This window comes from Saccostrea echinata, unplaced genomic scaffold, assembly GCF_033153115.1.
Source record: "Saccostrea echinata isolate AGI-Se365-2 ecotype Australia unplaced genomic scaffold, CSIRO_AGI_Sech_v1 ptg000002l, whole genome shotgun sequence".
Lineage (NCBI taxonomy): Eukaryota > Metazoa > Mollusca > Bivalvia > Ostreida > Ostreidae > Saccostrea > Saccostrea echinata.
The window spans coordinates 16,536,680-16,562,570 of record NW_026889751.1 but is presented as its reverse complement, the minus strand read 5'-3'; the positions used below and the strand labels follow the sequence as shown (position 1 = coordinate 16,562,570).

At 31.5% G+C, this 25,891-nt stretch overlaps 1 protein-coding gene across 1 annotated transcript; it reads left to right on the top strand.

Moving 5' to 3' along the window:
- Nucleotides 1-15,013: 15,013 nt before the first annotated feature.
- Nucleotides 15,014-15,855, top strand: LOC133178067 (uncharacterized). Its single transcript, XM_061312834.1, has 3 exons — nucleotides 15,014-15,384; nucleotides 15,516-15,590; nucleotides 15,668-15,855. Exons 1-3 carry the CDS (start codon nucleotides 15,033-15,035, stop codon nucleotides 15,853-15,855), a joined length of 615 nt encoding a protein of 204 aa, XP_061168818.1. The 5' UTR covers nucleotides 15,014-15,032.
- The last annotated feature ends 10,036 nt before the right edge of the window (nucleotides 15,856-25,891 follow it).

Here is a 25,891-nt window from a genome sequence, read left to right as displayed (position 1 = left end):
AACCTTTGTCCAATTTTCGTACAAAACAATTCACGCAGTATTTGCTTAATTTAGATGCATTGTTCTGTCGGAAATAAGAAGTTTGTATAAACTGATTTGTCAACATTACGGGAAAAAGTAATAACATCGGCCTGATCTAACCTGATTAACTTCTTCTCTTGAATAAAATTATGATATCCTCTGCACAACAGAACATCTACTCCTCAAGTAAGTCTTTGTTAATGATGGAAAGTCGAAAGATAATTCTTTTCTTTAATCTTTTTCCGCTTGATACCTTTCTACAGAGAGATTTGTAAATGGATCCAATGATAAACCAATGAACTGCTTAAATAATGATGATTTGTGATATCTGCTCGACAACAAATTGTCACAACCTAACAATCTGAACTTACATCAAGAAGTCCCTGATTGTTTGAATAATATAATTATTGATTTCAAGTCATGAGACATAATAAAAATAAGGTGCCCCGCCACAGCATGATACGCTCGTCAAATATTGTTCAATAGTTATAAACAGTTTAGAGTGCAAGAAAAACGTGTAAACCTTGACACAAGGACTTCAATGATTTTTTCATTCCTTATAATATTTGTTTATACATCTCCTGTGGTGTAGACATTAATTATAACAAATATTACATTATAGATCCTCAACTGGTTGTGTTAGAGCTTGACAAATGCCCATCTGCAGCCCCCCCCCCCCCCCAGCTTTCAGATTTGTGAGACATGATGCTCTGAATTAGTTGATATTTTTAAAAAATTAAATAAAAATATCATATAAGCCAATATTAATTTAGTCTTAACAACTTAATCTATATCAAATTAATATTAAAAATAAAAGGCTGGCCATCAAATGACATATGCTATAAACTGACAAGCAGTTCTTCTGCCTAATTCCCAAAGGATACTGATAAGAGCTGCTTGATCAGAGATCCTCTAAAGAAATGATTGAGACAGCTAGCCTCCCTACACTGAACTCATTAATTAATCTTTAACTGGATGCATGTCCACTCATTACTCCCAACAGCTGAATGGATCTATACATTCTGTCTGCTTTGTAGTGCAATAAAAATGCATATTTATGTCATTCTGAAATTAAATTTGAGAACAAAGATTTTTTTTTAATTTGTTACAAAGATTTATAAAAAGAAAAAAAAAAATGTGTAACCTTGATGCAACATTTTTAATAAGGTTCCTGCATTACTCTTAGATTTGTAGGGACTATCTACCATAATTAAAACTTTTTTTTTTAAATACTTGATTTTTTTTTTCCAGATTTAATGTCAGACTGCTTTTAAGCTGCAATTCATTTCAATACCACCCCCCACCCCCACCCCCGAGTATAATTAGTTTTAATTATATTATACAATATCAAATTAGTTTATTATAAATTATCAAATTAATTTATGATACAATATCAAATAAGTTTTAATTACTTTTCACCAAATTCATTTTAAAAGTTAGGCTAGCCAACTATTTAATCCAACATGGCTGATTCTTTTTGCCCAGTTCCCAAGAGACATAGATAACACCTGCTTGATCAGAGATGCTCTACCAGTTAGCTCCTCACACTAAACTCATTAATTTCTCTCTAATTTGATGTGCAATTTTCTGTTATCAAATTCTCCTTGACCAGTGCTTGATAATTACACCCATGGGAGAGGTGGAATTTCTCTAGTAACATTACATTTGTTATAGATTGCTGTAAAGAATATACTGAAAAAAAAAAGTATTTTCTTGATTTAACATGTTTTTAATAAGGATACTGCAACACTCTTGCATTTTTGGGATTGTGTACTCTAATAGTAAAAAGACAGGTTTTTTTTTTAGTTTCACTTAAATTAAAGGTCACAGTGACCTTGAAATAGGTCGCGACACACCTTCTACCTAAGATGCATAAATTGGCCAAGTTTGATGATTCTAAGTCCAATAGTTTTCTAGTTATGAGCCGGACAGGATTTTTCCATATTTGGCCATAGCATCTTAATTAAAGGTCAGAGCGACCTACTTTTAGTGCGCGACACACCTTCTACCCAAGAAGTATCAGCTGACAAAGTTTGATAATCCTAGGCCTAATAGTATTAAAGTTATGAGCCGGACACGAGAAAAGCTAACAGACAGACAGACGGACAGACAGACGGACATGAACGCCATAGCATAATACGTCCCGTCTAAAGACGGGCGTATAAAAATGCTTAATTTGCCGAAATGATGACAGGAAATCGTGTTCTTGTATTTTTTTAAACGGACATCGAAGGAAAAAGCAATTAAATACTGATTTCATATCTGAACAGAACAATATATATTTTTACCCATACCTTTAAAATCAAGTATGAATAATGTTTTTATCTCCTTCGTTGGTGCTTCACGCTTTCTCGTCATCCCTTCTCCTCCCACATTTTAAGAGATTGTCATTTTTTGTAGGTGATCGGCCTGGTCCTGTAGATGTACATAAATTTAATTACTATTATTATTTTTTTTTATTTTAAACGAAAAATCAAGATTTGCAGTAATTTCTTTCCCCCAAAAAACTACAATTTTGGGTTTAACCAGTATTGCCAAAAAAAACTCATTTTAGTCATTCTTTATGCAACCCACATCTTCTGGATAATTGAAAGTATTAAAATTATTATACTGCTTCCATTTAAAATGACCCTAGCCTGGAGTCAAAAAGCAGGGTACGATTACTAGAATCAATATTGACAATAGTTTTAGTTAGCTTGTTTTTTAATGTAAGGTTGAGAACGTGATTTTGTGCCAATGATAAAAGAAGGCAGGATATATCTTCACCATCTGAAAATGATTAAATATAGTCCTTTGCTAAAGCATACCAGCCTCATCGACTTACAGCCTCTGTTTAACATCTCTCAAACAAAAGACAAGAAACAGTCATTATTTCTTTCAGAACTTTAAGGTCTAAATGCGCATAAGATATCCTTCTGTGGATGCGACAAACACTCTACCGATGTAGACATCGCAACAGTTCTTGAGTATAAAATTGAATGTGATTTATTGGTATATGATTGATTAAATGAGGGGGGAAACATATACAATCAAAGTGCTGATACAGTACTGAAAGACGGGGTCAAATACTAAACTTCATTATTTTACAAATTTCATAACTGCATGTTGAATATTTTACGTAAGGCTTTGATATCAAATTATTTTTTTTATAATTTAATATTAACATTAAATAAAAAAAATCTGTGAAAAATTTATCTGCACGTTTTTTTCTTCTTTTCATTTACACTGTAATAGAATAATCAGCAACCACTAGTCAAGAAACCTTTTTGAATTGTCCGAATGTCACTGGGTCCGAATTAATATGACATTTCCGGAAGTAAACAATCGATGATGTGTATTACGCAGCCGAGTAGTTTGTATACTAGAATTACTTAAACAAAAACCTATTTTTTATTATTAATAAAAACTTATGAATAAAGCAGTTAATATAAAATACAAAATAATTTGATTACATACTTTATGACTGGCTTGGTCGACGAATGTATAGTATTGAGAAATGAAAACAAATTTATTTCTTCAATGCCTTTCAAAATAAAGAAATTTCCTCATGCAATGTCAATTTGGTGCCAGTAAAATAATCTAACTCTTATGTCTTTTCTAAATTCGGTGGCGTATAAGTGACTCTCGTTCACCACAAGGTTTCCTTAATATGTTGTCAGCTTTTATCTAGTACTGAAAGTAGTGCTGGCGCTGACGCTGTTGTCGGACAGTAAAATAAAAAACCAGATCATGAACAAACGGATTCCGAAGACACGTAGAAGGGTGAATTCAAAAAAAATGACCAAACGCATATTTATCAACCCACACTAAAAATACAGGCAATGAAAATAGATTTCTATGTCTCAGCATATGTCTTTAGATAGTGTCTAAATACCTGCCAAATATCTAGTTGATATCTCAATTAACAAAAAAGTTATGCCCAAAAATGATGCTAAAATTGTCAGGAGTGCAACACCTTTTTGTGACATTTTGAAATTTCAATATTTTTTGGAGATCTGTGAAATAAATAATAATGCTTTATATTGAAAATAAAGACTTTCCTGATAATATTCAAAGTATTGAGCTTTAAATGTGGGCTGTAGTAACTTTTGTTTAATCAAGTTGTTGTCATGGCTGATGTTTAAAAAAATGTCATACCATGTCAGGAGTGCAACAGAAAAAAATGCAGTGTTGCCAAAAAAACATCAATTGTAAAATTCTGAAAGAAAATCAAGACAAAAAAGAATTTTCGAAGTGTTAAACAATAACTGATAGACATTTTAAAACTTAAAAATGTTATATAAATCACAAGCAGCATTAATTAAAGTCAAGTATATGTGCATACCCAATAATGTCAGGAGTGCAACATTTGATGTTTTGCTCCCAAGCATGAAAAAACTATTATCTTTATATGATTTTCTGTTTTTTATTTTGGAAAAGAAAGACACAAAGAACATTTTTACCAAATAGATTTATCAATTACAGGATCTGTCTGTGCTTCAGATCAATATTTCTATGGTCAGGAGTGCAACACATTTTTTTAAAGACTCAAGTTGTGTGACAAAAACACTTCTATTCATGCTTAGACGTATTCATTAATTAATAATGATCTTTTTGTATAATTTAATACTAAATTATTGACAGTTTTGTTATTAAAATCCTTCCTTTTTCAATTTTATCAATTCAGATGTGTTTTTGTATTTTTTGTGATTTTTTTAATGAATGTTAAAAATAAACACACTAAAACATTGTCATAAAATTCAAGTAATTCCTCCTCAACTTCACTGAAATAACAGAACAAGTTCCTATGTGATTTTCACTTCACAATTCTACTTTAAAGGTCCCAATACTTTTGGTCAGGAGTGCAACAAATATGTTGGAATTATAAATCATCCAATAAGGATAAAAATAAAGAAAAAATGATGAGTAGAATTTTTCTGGTGGGTTACTGTGTTTGTCCTCTAAAGAAAAATATGCTATAAAATATATTTTATCTTCTAAATATACATTTAAGCTAGTTTTTTGGCATAAATAGAGAATAATTCCAGATAAAATATGAATTTCAAATACTTTCATCCATTTTAATTATGAAGTATTGGACTATAAATATTGCACAATTTCATTACCACTTCATGTTGCCAACACTTTATGAATTTTTGTGTTCTACGATTTTAATTTTAAATTTTACTGCAGTCTGGAGTGCAACAAAACCGCTTTATAATTACCAATGCTTTTTAATTATCTTTACTAAAAAAATGAGTTGAAAAAAATGTTTGATACTATTTGATGTTCAAAACACTATGTCTATCAACAAATTACAGAAATTTTCTTGTCAATTCAGGGAGTAGTTTTCATCATTTCACATACAGTTTTAGATACAATTTATGTATATTACACTTTGCAAATAATCATGTGTTAAGGTCTTCAAAATATGAAAAACCTGCCGTAAACGATGAAAAATATCAAAATGACAAATTAATTTACAAAGTAAGAATCGGTTATTGTGTGTTATAATTTTTAAAACAATGTTAAATAAAATACATATCAGATGTCAGGAGTGCAACACAATAATGTAACATAGGGTCACTTCAAAATCTAGTATTTTTTTAAGAGAACTCGTATATAAAAATTCTTTTTTGGCTTAGATTTAAAGAATTGGCTTGAACGGACAAAAAAGTGAAATCTGGGGAATTTTATTGCTTCATATTTTTTTCTTATTAAAACTTTTCAAACCAGAATTGAAAAAATAATGTAAAATAACAATCAAAAAGCCAATTTTTTGTCACACATACAAGAGAAGATACTCAATCAAGGTCTAGATTTGATCATTTATACCCCTTTTACCATTTTGAAGCATAAAAAACTATAATTTCTTGTGATTATGTATTTTAGAAAGTCTTTTAAGGTGTAATGATATTTTCTTTTTTCAAAAGAAATTTTACTAATAAAAATTCTGAAACTTTTTAATCCAATTGTCTATTCTATTGCCACTTCAGGATTTTAAACTAGAATGCATGTGCAATATGATGATATAAGTGAAAAATATGTTAGAAGTAGTTGAATTTTTCCAAAAAAATTCAGTTTGGTGGTCATTTTTTTTTAATTCACCCAGAAGCAACTTTTTCGTTAAGAATGCCCATTTATCAATAGCTTGTGTTACAAAGTGAATGGAATCTCTTTTTGTACTAAAGTTAGAGATGAATACAAGACTTTAAAGACATTCAATGGTAATTGAAGGTCATGCTGTCAGTAGAAGCCACAGATGATAAAATTATCACACTATTATCGTCATTCCTGTAATATATTTATGTACACGGATATTTATAAATTTACGAATAAGGTCAATTTATTCACAAAGACTGCAGGAACCCTGTGACAGTAGAAGATAAAAGAGATAATATATCATTTGTATAATATGCTCAGCCCGTACGGTTGTGCATCAGGTCAAATACGTGCATCCAGTTATAACTTCAGTAAAGAAAGAAATAATCAAATTTGAAGGTGTGTAAATAAAATAAACATTTTATGTTTGTTTTGACATGTCTATTAATAAGCAGGTAGGAATCAACAGTAACATCATCAAACACTGATTTTCTTCAATCTCAAGTTGGCTCCTTATGTTGCTTCTATGAATAGTGGGGTTGTTTTATCCTTAAACATAATGATAATAGATAGAAAAATAATTGATTTTTCAAAATGATATAAAATACTTGTTTACATATACATTACCTAGATAGGACACGAGAGAAAACATTGCTGTAAACTGTGATCATGTTTTTTTTTTTACTTTGAAATATTTTCTAAATGCATTTGTATTTAAGAAATTAAAGCTGAGAATTAAACAAAATTATATATGATTTTATTTGACCATTATAACCATTCAATTTAAATTAAATATTTACATCGCTCTCTGTTAACAATGTGTCGCAGCTTATCAATTACTGGGAGAGATGTCGATAAGGAACAGAGATCATGCTCAAAAGTTCATTTAAACACAGACCTCTGAATTCAGAGATCGAATCAGGTGCCATGGAGAAGTAAGCATCCCCTGTCGACGGGTCACACCCACCGTGTGCTCCTTATTTTGACCGGGTAAACGGAAATATTCGAGGATAATTCAGTATGAAAAATAATGGTCTAACAAATTGTACGGCAGTCAACATTTCACCTTGCAATAGATTGCCTTTGCAAACAATTTCCATAATGGAATTTGCGGAATGTTGATCTTAAACAAAATTGTTGATATCTATGTAACATCAACTTATTTGTCGAGTTAGAAAGTTACCTAGCTCAAATAACTTTAATGGGATTTTTGGATTATACAAAATCCATTGGAATTAGAAGATCGGATGGGCTTTCTGTGACGCTGTGATTTTTTTTTTTAAAGAAAACGGCATAAGTTCAGAAACAGAAGTGCTTCGGAATTTTTGCAAATATATCAGTACATGGCCAAAAGTAATTTATCTTTTTTCACTCCATTGGAATTTTTTTTATATAAAAACCTATTGTGACGTTAATGTCAACTTAAATTCTATATTTTTTTCACTTAATGACGCAAATTTAGATTTTCTTTTTCTAAGATGTTAAGCAAAATGTTATATATTGAACATTGGGAATAATTTATGAAATCATCAAGTCAAACTGCTTTCCTAAAAATAATATAAATTTAGACCATATTTTATTTAACCATTGAATATATCAAAATTAAATGTCTCCGAAAAAAATGACCAAGCCCTGTCATTTTTTTAATATATAAATTTTGGGCTTTTATTTTAAAATGATACCACAAGGCGTTATGTGATATATATCAAATCGGCATCACATGATTTTTATGTATTTTTAAACAGTAACTGTCACAGATTTGGAAACTTTCTATTATTCTAGAAAAAAAATGATTCATTTCATTATCTTTGGTGGGTCTTCGAAATAAAATTCATTAACATACTAATGCTAAAGAGATTGAATCGAGATATGAATGATGAAATTTCGAGGAAATAGGTTGTGTGTCCTGCTAACAGGTTTTGTTTAACTTACAAAATGTACATATACACATTTAATAATTAAACGACGAGATATTGTCATATTCAAGTAAATTTGATTTCAATATTTCATCGATTTCAAAGATTTCACAGGACGAGAATATATCGGGAGGACTGCGCCGTTTCAAACTTAAGATGCAAACATAGGTAGTGACTATTCCTTCGCTAAGAGCCTGTCATTAAAAGTAAAATTCATGGTTCTTTTCGCTGAGACCTTAAAAAACCGAGGTCCCATGTCACTGTAGGTTTTGGCACGAGAAAGAACCCTCACTGCTCAATGGCCCTGAGCGCGGAGTACAGGTATTAATTTGAAGTCAAGCATCGGAATACGGTGACGACTCTATATGAGTGAAAAACTCTCGAATGGGACGTTAAACAACATGCAATCAATCAAAATGGACACTGAGACACCTTGACGACCGTTTACCTTCAATCTGATTAAAATCAGATCCTTTGATCCGCTCACAAATATCAAGTATACTTGTGTAACGATCTATGTGAGCGGATCAAAGGATCTTTTTTAATCAGATTAGTTTACCTTGATAAGCCAGGCTAGGTTACATGATTATCGAAATGTCTGTTGCATGTATGCAATGATACTTTCAAAAAGACTTGCAAATATAGTTCATAAAAAGTAGATGAAGTAAAATACAGATTTCCATTCCGAGATAAGGATGAAGATTCATCTACAGAAGAAAAAAAAACATGGCAACTGTGACAACCATACTACGCAGCTGCCATAAAACATCAACTGGACAATACGCAGTTGTCAAAAGATCCATGTAGATTTTTCTTTAAAAATCAATTATGATTTAAAAAGGAAATCATTTTTTGTGTTACGTTTTTAATGAGACGTATCACGAAAGTAGGATCATTTAATGTAAATATTATTGCGGTGTGTGATGAGGCCACATAAAGACATATGATACTGGACAAGTTCATACAGCTTTTTTACTCTCCATGTTTATATGACAGAGATACTACAACGAAAAAGGTGAAGATAACGAACATTAATGTATCTTTAGATATATATAAGGATAATACCTTTTCCTTAACAGAGAAAAAATGTCAAAATTTTGCAGAAAACATGGAGCGATGGATAAATAACATGTCTCTATTTCGGAAATGAACTACTTTTTCACGTCTGCACCTGTTGACCATCTGGAAGTTATTACAGGAAATCAGAGCTATGTTTATTATTTCTTCAAAATCAATACATATTGTATTTCCAATAGATTAGATTGAAAGGAATTTGTTTTTTCTATTAGAATAATTCAGTGAACAGATGACATTAAGATTTTTATTAGATTAATAATTAAGGATTGTAAATTTGGTTTTTAAATCATTCAATGTCGTTTTATATTGATTGTGATCCAGCAAACTTCGAATGTAATCGTCTAGTGTGTTAGATGTAATTTTCTGAATTCTACAATAAAGATTGACAGTGAGCATGTATTCCCTTTTCAAACAATGTTCTTGTGATCATCAATGTCAATGTAGGAGATAAAGCAGTATTATAATAAGGATCTACAGTAAAAATATCATGTATACTTGCTGAAGTATTATTGTGTATTTAAAGTGAAATTATTATTGTGTTAAGGAAAGAAATTGGCATTTTACGTACGTTCTTACAAGTCTGCACAATATTAAGAAGTTTGAAAATAAATCATCTGTGTTATTATTTAGGCATTTAGATAGAGAAGAGGGTAATTATGGGTGGTCTAAATAGTCAGGGTTCCTCTATAAGTCTACACCATTATTAATAAATTTTGACAATCTAAGGTTATTTTCCGTCAAATGTTAGGCCAAGGAAGATAACATGTTAACAAAATGTAGTTACTAAGAACTAGCTTTTAAACGACCCATTTCTCTGAAAGACGACCACACATGAAACAAACAAAAAGAAAAATAGTTATGTTTATAGGTGCCATATTCAATCAAGAATTGTAGCTTGCAGAGATTTGTGCCTCTATTAAGATTCTGTATTTAGTGTTTACAGTTACAATGTTTAATGACCACAGAGGGAAGAACTATATTTCAAGAAATAAATTCGCATTAATATTGTTTTCGATATAGATTTTCATCGAAAATAATTGCTTTTTAAATGTAGAAATGAAAACTGCTGCAAATGCCTTATGTTTCTTCCTGATTGTATATATTCTTAATTACGATAAATAATACTGTCCTCCTAAAAAAAAATATGAAATATAAAACTTGGTGTAGTTATAATACCAAGTTTTATTCATGTATTTCAATAAAAAATTATGGGAAGGCAGTATTATTATGTCCCGCTGGTCAACTTAATTGATCCATTCAATCACGAAAACATGGATTTAATTTTTCTTCACAAGATTTCTATTTCCGCGTTTTCTGATTATTACTTTACTTCTATAATTATGTATAAAATCTACATCTATTATAAAGAAATTTCTTTCGAAATTATTCAAAAAACAAATGCTTTGAACAATTATTGGTACTATAGTGCTATTCTGAACTGTTTTTATTTTACTGAAATTTTCAACTTGATTTTTTTTTCTAAGAAAAAGAATGGAAACACTATTATTGCATTATACATTATAACTGTAAGAAAATGTTTGTCTTAATAATAGAGGAAAAATCTGTATCGTTTTGGATCCCTGTATATATAATTATGCACATACATTGTATTTAATATATATATATATATATATATATATATATATATATATATATATATATATATATATATATATATATATATATATATATATATATATATATATATATATATAAATATATATATATATATATATGAATGAATATATCGTATGTTGAATAAATATAAATAAGTTTAATGTAATAAGATAAAACATTTTAGTTTCAGTTTAAGTTGCACTATCTTTTTTTTCATGCAAAATATTTGGAAGAACGTAAAATATTGTATTTTTTGACCCACTTGCCATTGGTTGAACATTCATGAAAATGTTAATTTTTTACACTTTTAAAAATCTTTCATACAAAAAAATTTAAATTAGTCTTGAAGTCCATGCAACCTTTTCTGTAAGCAAAGAGTATCAAGGTATAATATGGCATGAATGAATTGACGTTCCTTTCAAAAGCTCTATTTTTCTTTATGTCCTTTATTCAAATATGTTTTATTTACATTTACATTCTACCCATTTATATTTTTAATTAATTTCATTTTATCAGAACAACGGTAGGAAAAAAATTATATTTCAATAATGATAATATAATGAAAAGAAGAATATTCTAAGGTTGTTTTAATAATCTGCATTGGTACTAAGGAACTCTGAATTGCTACATGTATGTAACTATCGTGAAGGAAAACCGCATTATATTTCAACCACAGTAAAACCAAGTCAATCAATTTTATTTAAGAAAAGTAGAAAAGTATGACGATGTATGGGACAAAGCATGTAGTTGTGAAATTTGAAACTTATGTGCATAAATCATCTGGGCTTGGTTTTTTTCCGTAAAAAAGTGCTGTATCATAATATGTCCTCATTTACAAAAGAAGTCTTTTTTTAACAGAAGATTCTTTTTTAAACTATAACATTTGTCACATTGTAAATGATTTTGATTTGATTTTCAATAGTAAACCCAAACACTGCAAAATTGTTAACAATAACCACAGAAGTACAGAAAGAAAATAGAGATTTATATTTTATTTATCACATATTATTTTATATTAAAACAATTATAATTATTAAATTATAAAATTCAAGAAACTTGATTACTGACTGTTAATTGACAATGGCAAATACATGTACGAGGGCTGTCCGTAAAAGTCAATGGGCACATTATTTAATTTTTTTTTATAAACGACACTAGCAAGAGTATGCGAAAATATTTATCTATAGAGCACAATTAAGCAAATAAATATATTTTCAAAAACGCGAGGGATCTTCTTCGTGCCAGCACCTACTGCGACACAGGAATTCGGTTTAAACTTTCTCATCCGAAGGACCGATCTCCACGTCCCGCAGTAGAATTTGAACCTACAACGTACGGATTAGGACTTTAGAACAAACGCTTTATCCACAACGTCACGCGACCGACGCAATCAGCTGTCGTCAAAATGTCAGTCTTCATGTGGGGTAAAAGTTGAATTATTATACAAATATTGAGCAATTTTCGAGAAAACGTTATAATTGTATATATTCAAAAATTTCTTATTCATATTGAAACATTATTGTTCATATTCGTAGATTTGTAATTTATGTACACATATCTTTTTCTTTGTATTCAAAATGATATTCATATTCGAAAATTTATTTGTCATATAAAATACTTTGTTCTCATACTGTAAAAACTTCTTATTCTCATTCAACAAGCATTCTGAGATGAAATATGTGGAGATAACGAACAGTATTCGAGCTCAACATACGGAGAGATTTTAGAGTCATTTATCCATTTCCAGGAGTAGTTGAAAATCTGGTGATGTTTAAAAGTCTTATTTTAATTGATGAAATATATGGAGATAACGAACAGTATTCGAGCTCAAAAGTCCATTAAACAATACAAAATAGAAGCAGAGCAAACACGGACCTCCAAAACCTCAGAGGTGGGATCAGGTGCCATGGAGGAGTGAGCATCCCCTGCCGACCGGTCACACCTACCGTGTGCTCCTTGTCATAATCGGGAAATAACGGAAATATCCGTCGACAATTTAGTGTGTAAATAATGGCCTAACAATTAGTATGAAAAACGCATTTAACTCAATGATAAATTGTATTTGCTGACAAGGTCATTGTATCGACCATAGAACTTACGAGAGTGCTGATATTCTTCTTTCATCAACGTTTCATCAACTTGTTTGTCAATAACTTACCTCGTTTTAGAAATTGAACATTCGTAGAGCATGCTCTTGCGTATCGAACCAACTGAGAGATATAAACCCCGTATGCAGGTGATGAAGGTTTATTGCTGCATAAGTAAGGGAAGTTGACGATTGAAAAGTTAAAGTCATCACGTTTATCATAAAGCTTGGTTATTAGATTACCATAAACGTCTTTTTCAAGTAAAATATCCAAATATGAAACAGATGTGTCAGACTCTGTGGTATCTTTTATCTCAAGCTCAGCGGAATATATCGTGTCGACATAAGAATGGAAATAACCATTGGTAATTGACAATACGTCGTCGATATATCTAAATGTCGAGTTGAAGGCCACAACAAGTGTTTTCTTCTTTTCTCGTAAAAGATTTCGAACAAATTCTGCTTCATATGAATACAAAAATTGATCTGCTAATAACGAGGCGCAATTGGTACCCATGGGAATTCCAATAGATTGTTGGAAGACCTGGTCTCCAAAAACCACATAGATATTATCAATCAGAAACTCTAGCATCTTTTTAATGTCAACTTCAGAGTACTTGTGTACTTGTGTGTATAATCAGATTGTTTTTTGACGAAGTAATTTTGCAAATGACCAATGACAAGGTAAGTAAATATACGACTTCCCTTTTTATTGAAAAAGCAGCTGTCAATGATGTCAGAAAATCTGGACTAGTAGTTGTGTATAAAGTTGAAAAGTCGTAAGTTTTTATGTTGTTAATTTTGGTAAATTTTGTGATTTCAAATGTTCCAAAAGTTCCTTTGATTTTTTTAGTATCCACATCTGATTTACATCACTTCTCATATTCCCTCAAAATTCATTGAAGCGGAACGAAATACCTAAAATCAGCTCAATATCTGCAAGCGTTTAGGAAAAAAAGTGCGAAAACCCTAGTGGGACAGACTGACAGACAGATAGAGGGACAGCTAAACGGACGGAGAGATGCAGAGGAAACCTATAGTCCCCTCAGGTCTCACCGAAAGGGGACTAATAATTTTATATATATATATATATATATATATATATATATATATATATATATATATATATATATATATATATATATATATATATATATATATATTAGATAAAACAAGTTCGCTTACTCGTAAAAATGAGTTATTTGTCTCATTCTCCGGATAATTTATCATGTTAAACGAAATAATTCTCTTATTATTTGAGAGGCTCTCATAAGTTAACATATCGTTATATAACATTTTTGAATAAGTTTTCCTATTATGTCACAAATACGATATTTTTATCCATATGCCCTGAAAAACTGCTGAATCACGCCGGATATAGTTATATTACACCGGAAACAGTTATATTGCCCTCCCGAACACCGTTATATTCCCTCGCGTGCAGTCATTCTGTAATATTGATTAAGTCGGGTTCGAAATTCACAGAGGCAGTTGCTAAGCAAACGTAAACAGTTCCGCGAAAATTAAAAATGTCCGGACAACGTCTGCGTTTTGTTCATTTGAATTCAGAGGAACTTGATAATTTAATTGAGGAGAAAAATTCCGTAAATACAACGAAAGTTATCAACACAAGTGTCAGCGTGCTGAAAACATTCTGCAATGAAACAGGACGGGATATTTCGGAATTATACTCGACGCCCAAGTCAGAGCTGCAGGAATTCCTTAAGCTATTCTATGGGGGGTTGAGAAATTCAGAAGGGGAAATCTATGCAAAGAGAAGTATGATTTCAATAAGGTATGGCCTACAAAAACATTTTTTCAAAAAAAGAAAAGTTGACATCGTAAATGATATCGATTTCAAGGAGGCGAATAATGTGTTTCTTGCTGTGTGTTCAAAGATAAAAAAAGAAGGTAAAGGAGCTGTTGTGCACAAAGATCCAATTACAAGATCGGATCTTCAAAAACTATACACTTCCTTCAACTTAGAGGAAGCCGAAGGACTACAGAATAAAGTTTTCGTAGATTACATGCTGTATTTTTGCAACAGAGGTAGAGAAAACCTTAGAGAATTAAAAATTAGTGACTTCTCAACAAGTACTGACGATGAAGGCAGAAGATTTGTATTCATTGCAAGAGATCATGCCACAAAAAACCACAAAAATGATGAAATTCACAGCCAAGGAGGGAGAATGTATGAACTGAAAGACAGTCCGCTTTGTCCTTATACTTCGTTTATGTCTTATATTGATAAATTAAATAAGGATCTTGATGTACTTTGGCAGAGACCCAGCAAAGGAAATGAACTTAAGTATGATAAAATAGCGGTGGGGAAAAATACTCTTGGGGATAAAATGAAAAACCTATCCAAAAAAGCCGAACTTTCAAAGATGTACACTAACCACTGTTTGCGCGCAACGTCAATAACAGAACTAGATAGATCTGGTTTCGAAGCTCGGCACATAATGTGTATATCTGGACACCAGTCAGAAAGCAGCATAAGAAGCTACGCAGCCCATGTAGACGACAGAAAAAAACTAGACGTGGCCATGACAATCTCAAAGGCAGTAACAGGAGACTCTGTTCTCGGTATGTAAAAAAAAATAGTATATTTTAAAATAAAATTAATTAAATAAAGTTTAATTTTTCAAAAAAAAAAAATTACCAAGTTCACAGATAAGTATTGTATTAAGCAATTTTTCTTATAATAAATTTTACAGTTGAGAACAAAGCCGCTGCTAGCAAATCTCCCTCTCCCCCGTCACCTCTACATGACGAACATTTATGCTTTGAAGGTAAATAACCGAATCATAGATTTCTTTCCTTAAATTTAACTTTTAACTGTGGTTACAATGGTTCCATCTCTTTACAGATATGGACTTTCTTGATATTACAAACTCACAGGAACGAAGACTTCTTGAAACAGTTTTTACAGAAGAAACAAAAACACTAGACTTGAACCTTTATCAGGGAAAAGAAAACGGTTTTCAGAAATTTCAGCCGGCGCCAATTATGCATTTTAACAACAGCAGTGTTAATGTTCATTACCATTATTATTGAAACAAACAGTGCCAACGAATCAGCTATTTATTAAACAATTAATAGTTTTTTTCCAGATATGTACATGTGTACATAGTGTTCAATAAATATGTTCGATAACCGATTTTGGTTATTTAAAAATGTTATATACCATATATTACATGGCTTCTCGGGCAACAATACCAGAATATTTGCCCCTCGGTAACAGGAAAGCCCTGGAGTGTTATGTCGCCCTCTGCCTTCGGCATCGGGCGACATAACACTCCAGGGCTTTCCTGTCACCTCGGGGGCAAATATTCTGGTATGCTGCCCTCGAAGTCATGTAATATATGTATAATAACGACCCTCTTACTCTTTATAACGAGAAAACTCGTTCTAATGGGGCACTAACTCGTTATTAAAAAGATGCTTACCGTTATAGGGAGATTCATTCTAACGAGTTAGGTGTCTTGTTATAACGAGCTTCATGTTTTTATACCTTCTCAAATGTGGTCCAATCTTACATGTAATTCCATATACAACAGCCAACTGCTTACTGCCACTGGTAATATATGGTATTGATTGCTTTGCTATCTTTAATATCTTTAATACGCACACTTGAATAAACCTTATGATACCAAGAATATTACAATAATGACAAAAATTGGATTTTTAACGGTGAAGGCATTAATAGGAGGAAGGAGTATTTCTTCTTGAATTCAAAACATCTAATTTCCACTATTTCTTGCAGGCAAATAATTCAATTGCTTTTTAACGGGGGGAGAGATTTATATAACGTCACAAAAAATGGGGTGGGGTGGGGTGGGGTCGTGGAGGACAATTAAACTTTTAGTAGGATCTTGGGGAGCATTAGTACGTATCTGCACATATACCAGAAATACAAATGAAAAATCATAATGCAAGGCTTCTCCATGTAAACTCCATGTAAAAACAGTTTATCTTAGGCAAGGAAGCAATTCCAGTGCCGGGGAACACAATAAAAAGGACACAGGATTCATTATTGAGGGAGGACTACTGTATAGAATATGTTGGCAATTTATTGAGGACTACTCCCCCACCACCACCAACACCAACACCATTTTTTTAATGACATTAGCTATTAAAAAGATTTAAATAAGACACATATTAAGATTTCACAAATACAGGTACTTTTCACAGGGTAAAAAAAAAACTAAAAGACAATGCAGGATATTTTACCATAGGCAAAAGTTATTTTATTATAATTTTCAGTAATATTTCTAGCATAAATACATACACCAAATGATATCCAAGACTATACTAATAGTTTGTTCTTTTCTTGTATGTGACGTTGTGACAACCCACCCCCACCCCGCGTCAAAAAAAACTATTGGATTATTTGCCGGCAAGGAATTGTTGAAATTAAGTGTTTTGTTTTTAAGCGGAAATATTCCTTCTTCCGATTTACCCCTTCCTCGCCTTCACAGTTTAAAAATTCCTAAATCCGCCAGTTTTTATTATTATTGTTAGAACTACGCATGCTAACTCTCGATTCCCGCCTACATTTTACATCCAATTTATTCAATATAAATAGCAATTTGGCCATTAAAACTTGTTTGAATGCAAAGAATAGTTTATTAGTAATGATTAATATCAAACCCAGTGTCAAAAAGTTAATTGCTCTTATTTACAACTCCTTTCAAAAGGGGTTAGAAAAGAAGTGAAAAAGAATTAGATAGATTACATAATCAGTACGTACTGGTCACTGCTGACAAAGCAGGTAACAACATTGTCTTTGTTTGTAAGGCTCATTATATTAAATGTATTTTAGAGGAACTTGGATATAATTCTACAAGTGGTAATCCAACTTATACTCATAATTCCCTTTCTAAGGAAGAAATTCTTCAAAATCATATTTCAGTTTTGAATATTTTTAATATTCCAAACAACCAAAATGAATTTGAATTACCATATCTATACTGGATTCCGAAACTTCAGAAAATCCTTACAAACAAAATTACATAGCGGGTTTCAGTAAATGTTCAACCAGCCTCTTTCTTTACACCTCACTAAGATATTGACAGTAGTGAAAGAGAAACTTCAAGAGTACTGTGCAACAGTATATTTGAGAAGTCGTGTAAATCAGATGTGGATACTTAAAAATTCCAAGGAACTTTTGGAAAATTTGAAATCGCAAGATTTTACCAAAATCAACAGCTTAAAAACTTACGACTTTTCAACTTTATACACAACCATTCCCCACGATTAATTAAAGTCCAGGCTTTTGATATCATTGACAGCTGCTTTTTTCAATAAAAATGGAACTCGTAAATTTACTTACCTTGTCATTTGTCATTTGCAAAATTATTTTGTTAAAAACATTCTGATTGTACACACAAGTACTCTTAAGTTGACATTAAAAGATGCTTGAGTTTCATATTGACAATATTTATGAGGTTTTTGGAGACCAGGTCTTTCAACAATCTATTGGAATTCCCATGGGTATCAATTGCTTCCCGTTATTAGCAGATCTATTTTTGTATTCATATGAAGCAGAATTTGTCCAAAATCTTATACGTGAAAATAATAAAACACTTGTTGTGGCCTTCAACTCGACATTTAGAATATCGACGACGTATTGTCAATTAACAATGGTTATTTCCATTCTTATATCGATACGATGCATGTATATCTCGGTGATCTTGAGATAAAAGATACCACAGAATCTGACACATCTGTTTCATATTTGGATATTTTACTTGAAAAAGACGTTTATGGTAATCTAATAACCAAGCTTTATGATAAACGTGATGACTTTAACCTTTCAATCGTCAACTTCCCTTACTTATGCAGCAATAAACCTTCATCACCTGCATACGGGGTTTATATCTCTCAGTTGGTTCGATACGCAAGAGCATGCTCTACGAATGTTCAATTTCTAAAACGAGGTAAATTATTGACAAACAAGTTGATGAAAATTGATGAAAGAAGAATATCAGCACTCTCGTTTAAAGTCATCATTTCGTAAGTTCTATGGTCGATACAATGACCTTGTCAGCAAATACAATTTATCATTGAGTTAAATGCTGACTGACGTTTTTCATACTAATTGTTAGGCCATTATTTACATACTAAATTGTCGACGGATATTTCCGTTATTTCCCGATTATGACAAGGAGCACACGGTAGGTGTGACCGGTCGGCAGGGGATGCTCACTCCTCCATGGCACCTGATCCCACCTCTGAGGTTTTGGAGGTCCGTGTTTGCTCTGCTTCCATTTTGTATTGTTTAATGGACTTTTGAGCTCGAATACTGTTCGTTATCTCCATATATTTCATCAATTAAAATAAGACTTTTAAACATCACCAGATTTTCAACTACTCATGGAAATGGATAAATGACTCTTAAATCTCTCCGTATGTTTAACTTATGTAAATTTCAACATATCAGATTGATAAGTACATTTTTTTAATTTGCCATCTCATTTGAAATTAGTTATGAATTAACTAATTTCCTGTTTTATGTCCCTCCCCCTCCTTTCCGTGAAACAACAAACTTTTGGTATGAATTTGTGAAATAAGAGTTCATAATACCTGTAGAAAGGAATTATTGTTTCAAAGGGGGTGAAGGGATGGGAGTGTTTTGAAAATAAATAGTAACATTTCTTTTTTCCGTTGATTTTGAAGTTTTTTACTAATATAAAGACTTATCTCTCCTTCTTTTCCCAAATAAGTAATGTTTTATGAAAATTAACATAAATATCTATATAAATATGAAAAAATCATTCAAATAAGTTAACTTTTGAAAAAAAAAACTACTTGGAGGTAGTTGGCAGAATAATGCAATCATTTCTTGCTGTCATGGGATTTATAGGATTTATTCGAGCATGCGTATTGAAGATATTAAAATAAAAAAGGCAGTATTAACTAATAAGCAGTTTCAGTTGGCAGTAAGCAGTTTGTAGTTGGCAGTAAGCAGTTGACTTTCGTATGTGGAATTCCACAATCTGGCTAATAAAAATTACTTTTTCGAATATCAATTAGTGATTTTGCACATATATTTTCAAAAATTATCACATATAAAACATATTATTATTGAATATGAATTTCAATTTTCGAACACGGTTTGTAATCGGTATTTTGTTTTATATGATCTGTATCGTCATATTTTTGGAAATTAAAATATTTATGGAAAATGAAAAGTCGCATGGGTTCATAAAGAACACTATTATGGAAACCAGCATTATGTAGTACTGGTACGTTGATATCCTGATCTTTTAAGATTAATTTATTTTGCCATCTGCACTGGTGTTTCCTCCATCTTATTTTCAACAAAAATAAAGATATATTTTCTATAAGATCACACAGTTTTATATATATTAAAATGCTAATTTAGATGTGACAAATTATCGAATTTAAAATCGTGTCAATGGGCGTTATTCTGATCAAATTGTTAATCACTGCACTTTAGGAGGGGTAAAAATTAGTCACTGCTTTGTTATATCAATTTAGATTAATTTATACCTGACAAATGATAGGTATCATGCTCTTATAATATACTAATTCTTACACTTAACTTGTACTGTTCAAATGTTGCAGACAGAATTTAACTTCTTTCACATGATGCACATGTTTTTCGAAGCAAATTTTTAAATTTCATCTGTTCTTGTAGTATTGTCAACAAGTAAGAAAGAATAATATGAGATATTTCAAAGTCTGCTTTTGTGAATACAAATTAAATATTCAGATGAAGAAGCATTTTGAAAATGCAGAGATTACATCCCTCCTCCTTCCAACCACCCTACCATGAAGAAATCAATTCAGATATAAACTTCTTTGAAGATTAAATTAATTCAGTTGTTATGGAATAATATTTTATAAGAGTAATATATCTTCCGTTTTACCGAGAAATTCAACGATTGATTTTTGTTTTATATTCATTATGTGTTCACTGCAATAAAACCATCGTCGTGTGATTATAATGTCTTGCATTAATTTTACGCGACACGTTACACATTTTTCCAACGAACAATTTGTAAATGAATTCTAATCAATTTGTAAAATGCAAATGTGTCAAATATTCCTTGTTTTCCATGCAGTGAAAATAACATGGTTGTGTTTATGACGAGTGGTTTCATTGTTTTAAACACACTAGCTCAAGGTCATGGAATCGCAAACTAGAATGCAATGGTTTGTCCTTTACTTAAGGAACACTGACTTTCTTTTGGAAGGTTCACACAAATTACATATGGCAAGAGCTTTGAGAAGATTCAATTTTGTTAAAAAGTTAATGTCTCTGACTGCTCTATCCAAGGTACGTCTTTTTTGCCAGCAGTCCCTTAATTCTGCAAAGCATCAATTAACTTTGTTTAGAACCAATATATTTACTAGCTGTAATGTTATTTTATGTATATAATATGATTATTAATTTGTAAGCGTTCTTAGATGACATATTTTTAAAAATATTTATCCCAGTGTCTCATGTGTCTCCGCAAATATAAAAATGCCATTTGCAATATTCACGTTATTTCAGGTTTAAGAAATATATTTCACATTTAGAAACATAAGATGAAAGTCCCCCCCTCCCCCCAAAAAAGATATCAATTTTAAGTTACAATTTAGTCCTTATCAACATGAATGTCAAATTTCTTGCTGAAGAATTATTTCCTGAAATCTTCTGTTAGCCGTACTTAAAGTTGAGCACATATATTGTGAAACAAATTCAGTACATGTATATTAAATTAATGTCATTTGATAAAAATGTGTTCAAGAAAATAATTTATCATTTTCAGTAATGATATTTTATGAATAGCATTCAATGATTAAAACAGATCTAAACTTGCAAACATGCTACTTATTTTTATTGAGCATATACAACGATTGCATTGTGCTTTATAATTATATACTTCGCTAGGATGCAAAATAGAGTAGAATAGATTGTGTTAAATTTAGAAAATTCGGTATATATCTGTAGAAATCTATAGTTAAGGAATCACTGAGAAGTGTTTATTAATATTCATGATGCGTGGCATTTGGTTCATTATTAATGTTATTATTGCTAAACATATGTTTGAAATTTTACTGCCAGTGCAATTTTGACAGTTTAATGCGATTTCTAATGCATCTAATTTCCTTAAAAGTTACTTAAAAGTTATAGTTTGATTGAATGTGGCACGAAGGAATATTCTTTATTGGGCTTTTATCTATTATCTTACTTTTATGTAATTATTATGGTGGGAAAAATGCCAATTATGAAATAAATAACAAGTTGAAAAACTTCACTGGGAATTGAAGTGGGTCGGTCACGTGATAAAATCCTGTGAAGGCCGAAGGCCTTTTCAGAAGATTTGATCACGTACAATGTACCGACCCACTTCAATTCCCAGTAAAGTTTTTAAACTTGTTATTTATTACTTATATATACATATGAGACGGACAATTAAATATAATCAAATATAATTATTGCACTAACCGCTCGCCGTAGATTTTGACAAAATTATGCAAGGCGTAAATCGGCTTGAAAGGCGGTTACGCTTCTAATTCATCTGACAAAGGATTTTGTATTGAAGGTTTTTTTTTTATGAAAGGCTACTTGTGATCAGTAATAAATGAGCAAATTATTGTCTGGGAAATTTTGTATTCGCGAGAACCGATAATCAATGCTGAAAAGGCACAAGAAACACGTCCGAAGTTTGATTCATGATATAAAGCTGGAGGAATTTCGGTCGAAAAGGGATGGGAGACACTTGTCCAAGGCGGAGCCAGTTGACTTGAAATCAAGTATAAAATTTTATCAAAAACAGTAAATCTATGATTTCAGTAAGGCATATTTATTATGATGTAGACACAGAGACACTGGCGACTGCTTACATTGTTACGACAACGCCCCGAAGTGTTTGTCAGCTGTTTGTGGCGTGATTGCATTGCATTGATATTTTCCAACAGATTTACAAATTTATCATGAGTAAAGTTTAAAGAAAAAAAAATTATAGCATAGCATTCAGAGTTAATTATGAGGATTTAACTAAAATGTCTATAAGAAAATAAGGGTAAACGTAGAGACTGTGCAGCTGACATGAACTTGACTTATACACAATTGTACACAGATAATATCGATCGCCAAAAACTGTATGAAATACTTGTTTACATTGTAAATAAAATAATAATTATTTTACTTGCGTATTTTGTACATTTTTATACATGAAAAGCATGCTCATTGCTTAACCTGGTAGTTCATTGCTAAGTAGAGCAAGTCATTGTATGTAGATATTATTGCGCTGTGTGATTAGGTCACGTAATGACCTATGACCTGTGAAAAACTTCATACAAGTATAAAATATTTGCTCTCTGCATGTTTATATAATAGAGAGATACCACAAATGTATAAATTAGATTATAAATGGTGCCTATATTAATTTGTTCAAGTTTTTATGTGATGTATTTGTGCTCAATATGAATAAGTACTCAATAAACATAATGTTTTTCCTGATATGAAATAAGATATGAATAAAAAAAAATAATTTTCTTGATCTTCATTTTAGGTTAAAATGAGGCAGAGATTAACATTCAATTTTGATTTATTGTAGGGAACATGCACTCTATTAATCATTTGCTTTGATATCAAACAATTATGATATTCTTCGCTAAAATTAGAACTTTTTACTGTTAAGAAAGCAGTGCACAAAATACACCCAAATGACCTTATTTCATCAAAGATATAATCTATGCATGATTTCGTACTATTCTTGGAAAGCAGTTGCCCAAATACGAAAGAAGTCATCTCATGTTTTGTCATGTTTCATTTAAACTCGCCGCCTCCCACACCGTTCAGTGCAACTTGTTTGTGGCCCATGGCGAGACAAACTTCCGCAAATTAGCTTTGTAAGGTTCAGGATTTATAATCCTTCTCTGGAATCATAATTGCTCCGTGCTGTCTCTAATTTAATTACAAATGTAACGAATGTTTTACAAAATCCGAATTGCATTTCATGAATTGTCCTTGCTGTTCTGTGATCTAGAACTTCAACACTTGTATTAACATAAATGTATGCAGTAGACATGTGGAAAATGATACTCGTAATAAGTGTTAATACACTCATGTAGCTGTATTATTTCATTCATTTCCTTCATTATAATTTCATTATTTATTGCTGTTAACACCAAATTCAAATGATTTTTTTTTAAACTCAGGATTAAATATAACTACAAATTAACGGAAATAGATCAGTGATTTTTATATTTCCTCTATTTCATTGTATCTGCTTTTTAAAAAAAAATTAATTTATTTGCTCTTTACGCTTTATTACCGGCATATAACGGAATTTTTGTATGTTCATCACGTTTTCCTCAAATGAAAGGGAATAACTATACAACATGTCATTGCTTATTCAAATTTTTTCACTTAATAAACAATTGAGAAAAGTCTGACTTATTAATAAATATTTGTTGTTTATTGCATGCTGTACATACATACCATCGGGACGGTGATTTTGCAGTAGTTAGTGTAATTAATAATAATTTGACTGACGACAATTCCTTCAATGTACTTATTCTAAAAGAAAAAGGGGATCTTTTAAAGTGTAAATGTACTGCCATTTATCTCTCAATGTGCCCTTGTCTCTCGAAGGATAAGCCATTGTTGCCAAAAAACACAGAATACATCTTATTATGCAAGAGTAAATTTCATTCCATGCAACAGAGGTCAAATATGGCAAACGATGTACGCTTAAAATGTCAGAAATAGCAAATGTCAAAAGCAACACAATCGTCCTATTTCTTATTCTCCCTGTGTAATGTCTTGATATATGTTATTCTGTTTTGAGGAGGTTTTTTCTTCTACAATGATTCCTCTACGTAACCTTGTGAATTTGTAGGCGACAGCAAAATTTTAAGCCCTTTCCGGGCATACGGTGACGTCTCATTTGAGTGAAAGAATCTAACAAAGGACGTAAAACAACAATTTTCGGCCTTCTTTGTTGGGAATTTTCGGCATTATTCGCCTTAATCAACGTTAATGCAATACCTTGCATTAAAATTAAATACGTAGCCAAGTTCTGTAAGATATATGAAATGATTCGTACTGTCAAGTAACTCTCATTTGTGCATATATTTATGCCCGAGATCGAAAGATCCCGGGGGGATATTGTTTTGTCCTGTCTGTCTGTTTGTCTGTTGTCAACTTTAACCTTGCCCATAACTTTTGATTGGTTGGAGCTATGACTTTCATATTTCACACGTGTATTCCTTGTGACAAGACCTTTCTTTGGGTACTATTATATCCGACCTTTTGACCTAGACCTTTGAGTTTGACCCACTTTTGCAAAATTTTATGAGACTTTAACCTTGGCCATAACTTCTGAACAGTTGGAGCTTGGGGTTTCAAACTTCACATGTGTATTTTTTGTGACAAGGCCTTCCTTTGGATACCAACAACTTTGACGTTTTGACCTTGATCTTGGAGTTTGATCTACTTTTGAAAAACTTTAACCTTGGCCATAACTTTTGAACAGTTGGAGCTTTGGGTTTCAAACTTCACGTGTGTATTCCTTGTGACAAGACTTTCCTCTGGATATCAACCTCTTTGACCTTGACCTAGGAGTTTGACCTACTTTTGAAAAACTTTAACCTTGGCCATAACTTTTGAATGGTTGAAGCTAGGGCTTTCATACTTCACATATTTAATCCTTGTGACAAGACCTTCCTTTGGATACGAACCACTTTGACCTTTTGACCTTGACCTAGGAGTTTGACCTACTTTAACCTTGGCCATAACTTTTGAATGGTTGATGCTAGGGCTTTCATACTTCACATATGTAATCCTTGTGACATCACCTTCCTTTGGATACCAACTACTTTGACCCTTTGACCTTGACCTAGGAGTTTGACCTACTTTTGAAAAACTTTTACCTTGGCCATAATTTTTGAATGGTTGGTGCTAGGGATTTCATACTTCACAAATGTAATCCTTGTGACATCACCTTCCTTTGGATACCAATAACTTTGACCTTGACCTTGACGTTTTACTTATTTTTAAAAAACTTTAACCTTCGCCATAACTTTCAAATTTCACAGGTAAATTCCTCAAGACAAGACCTTTCTT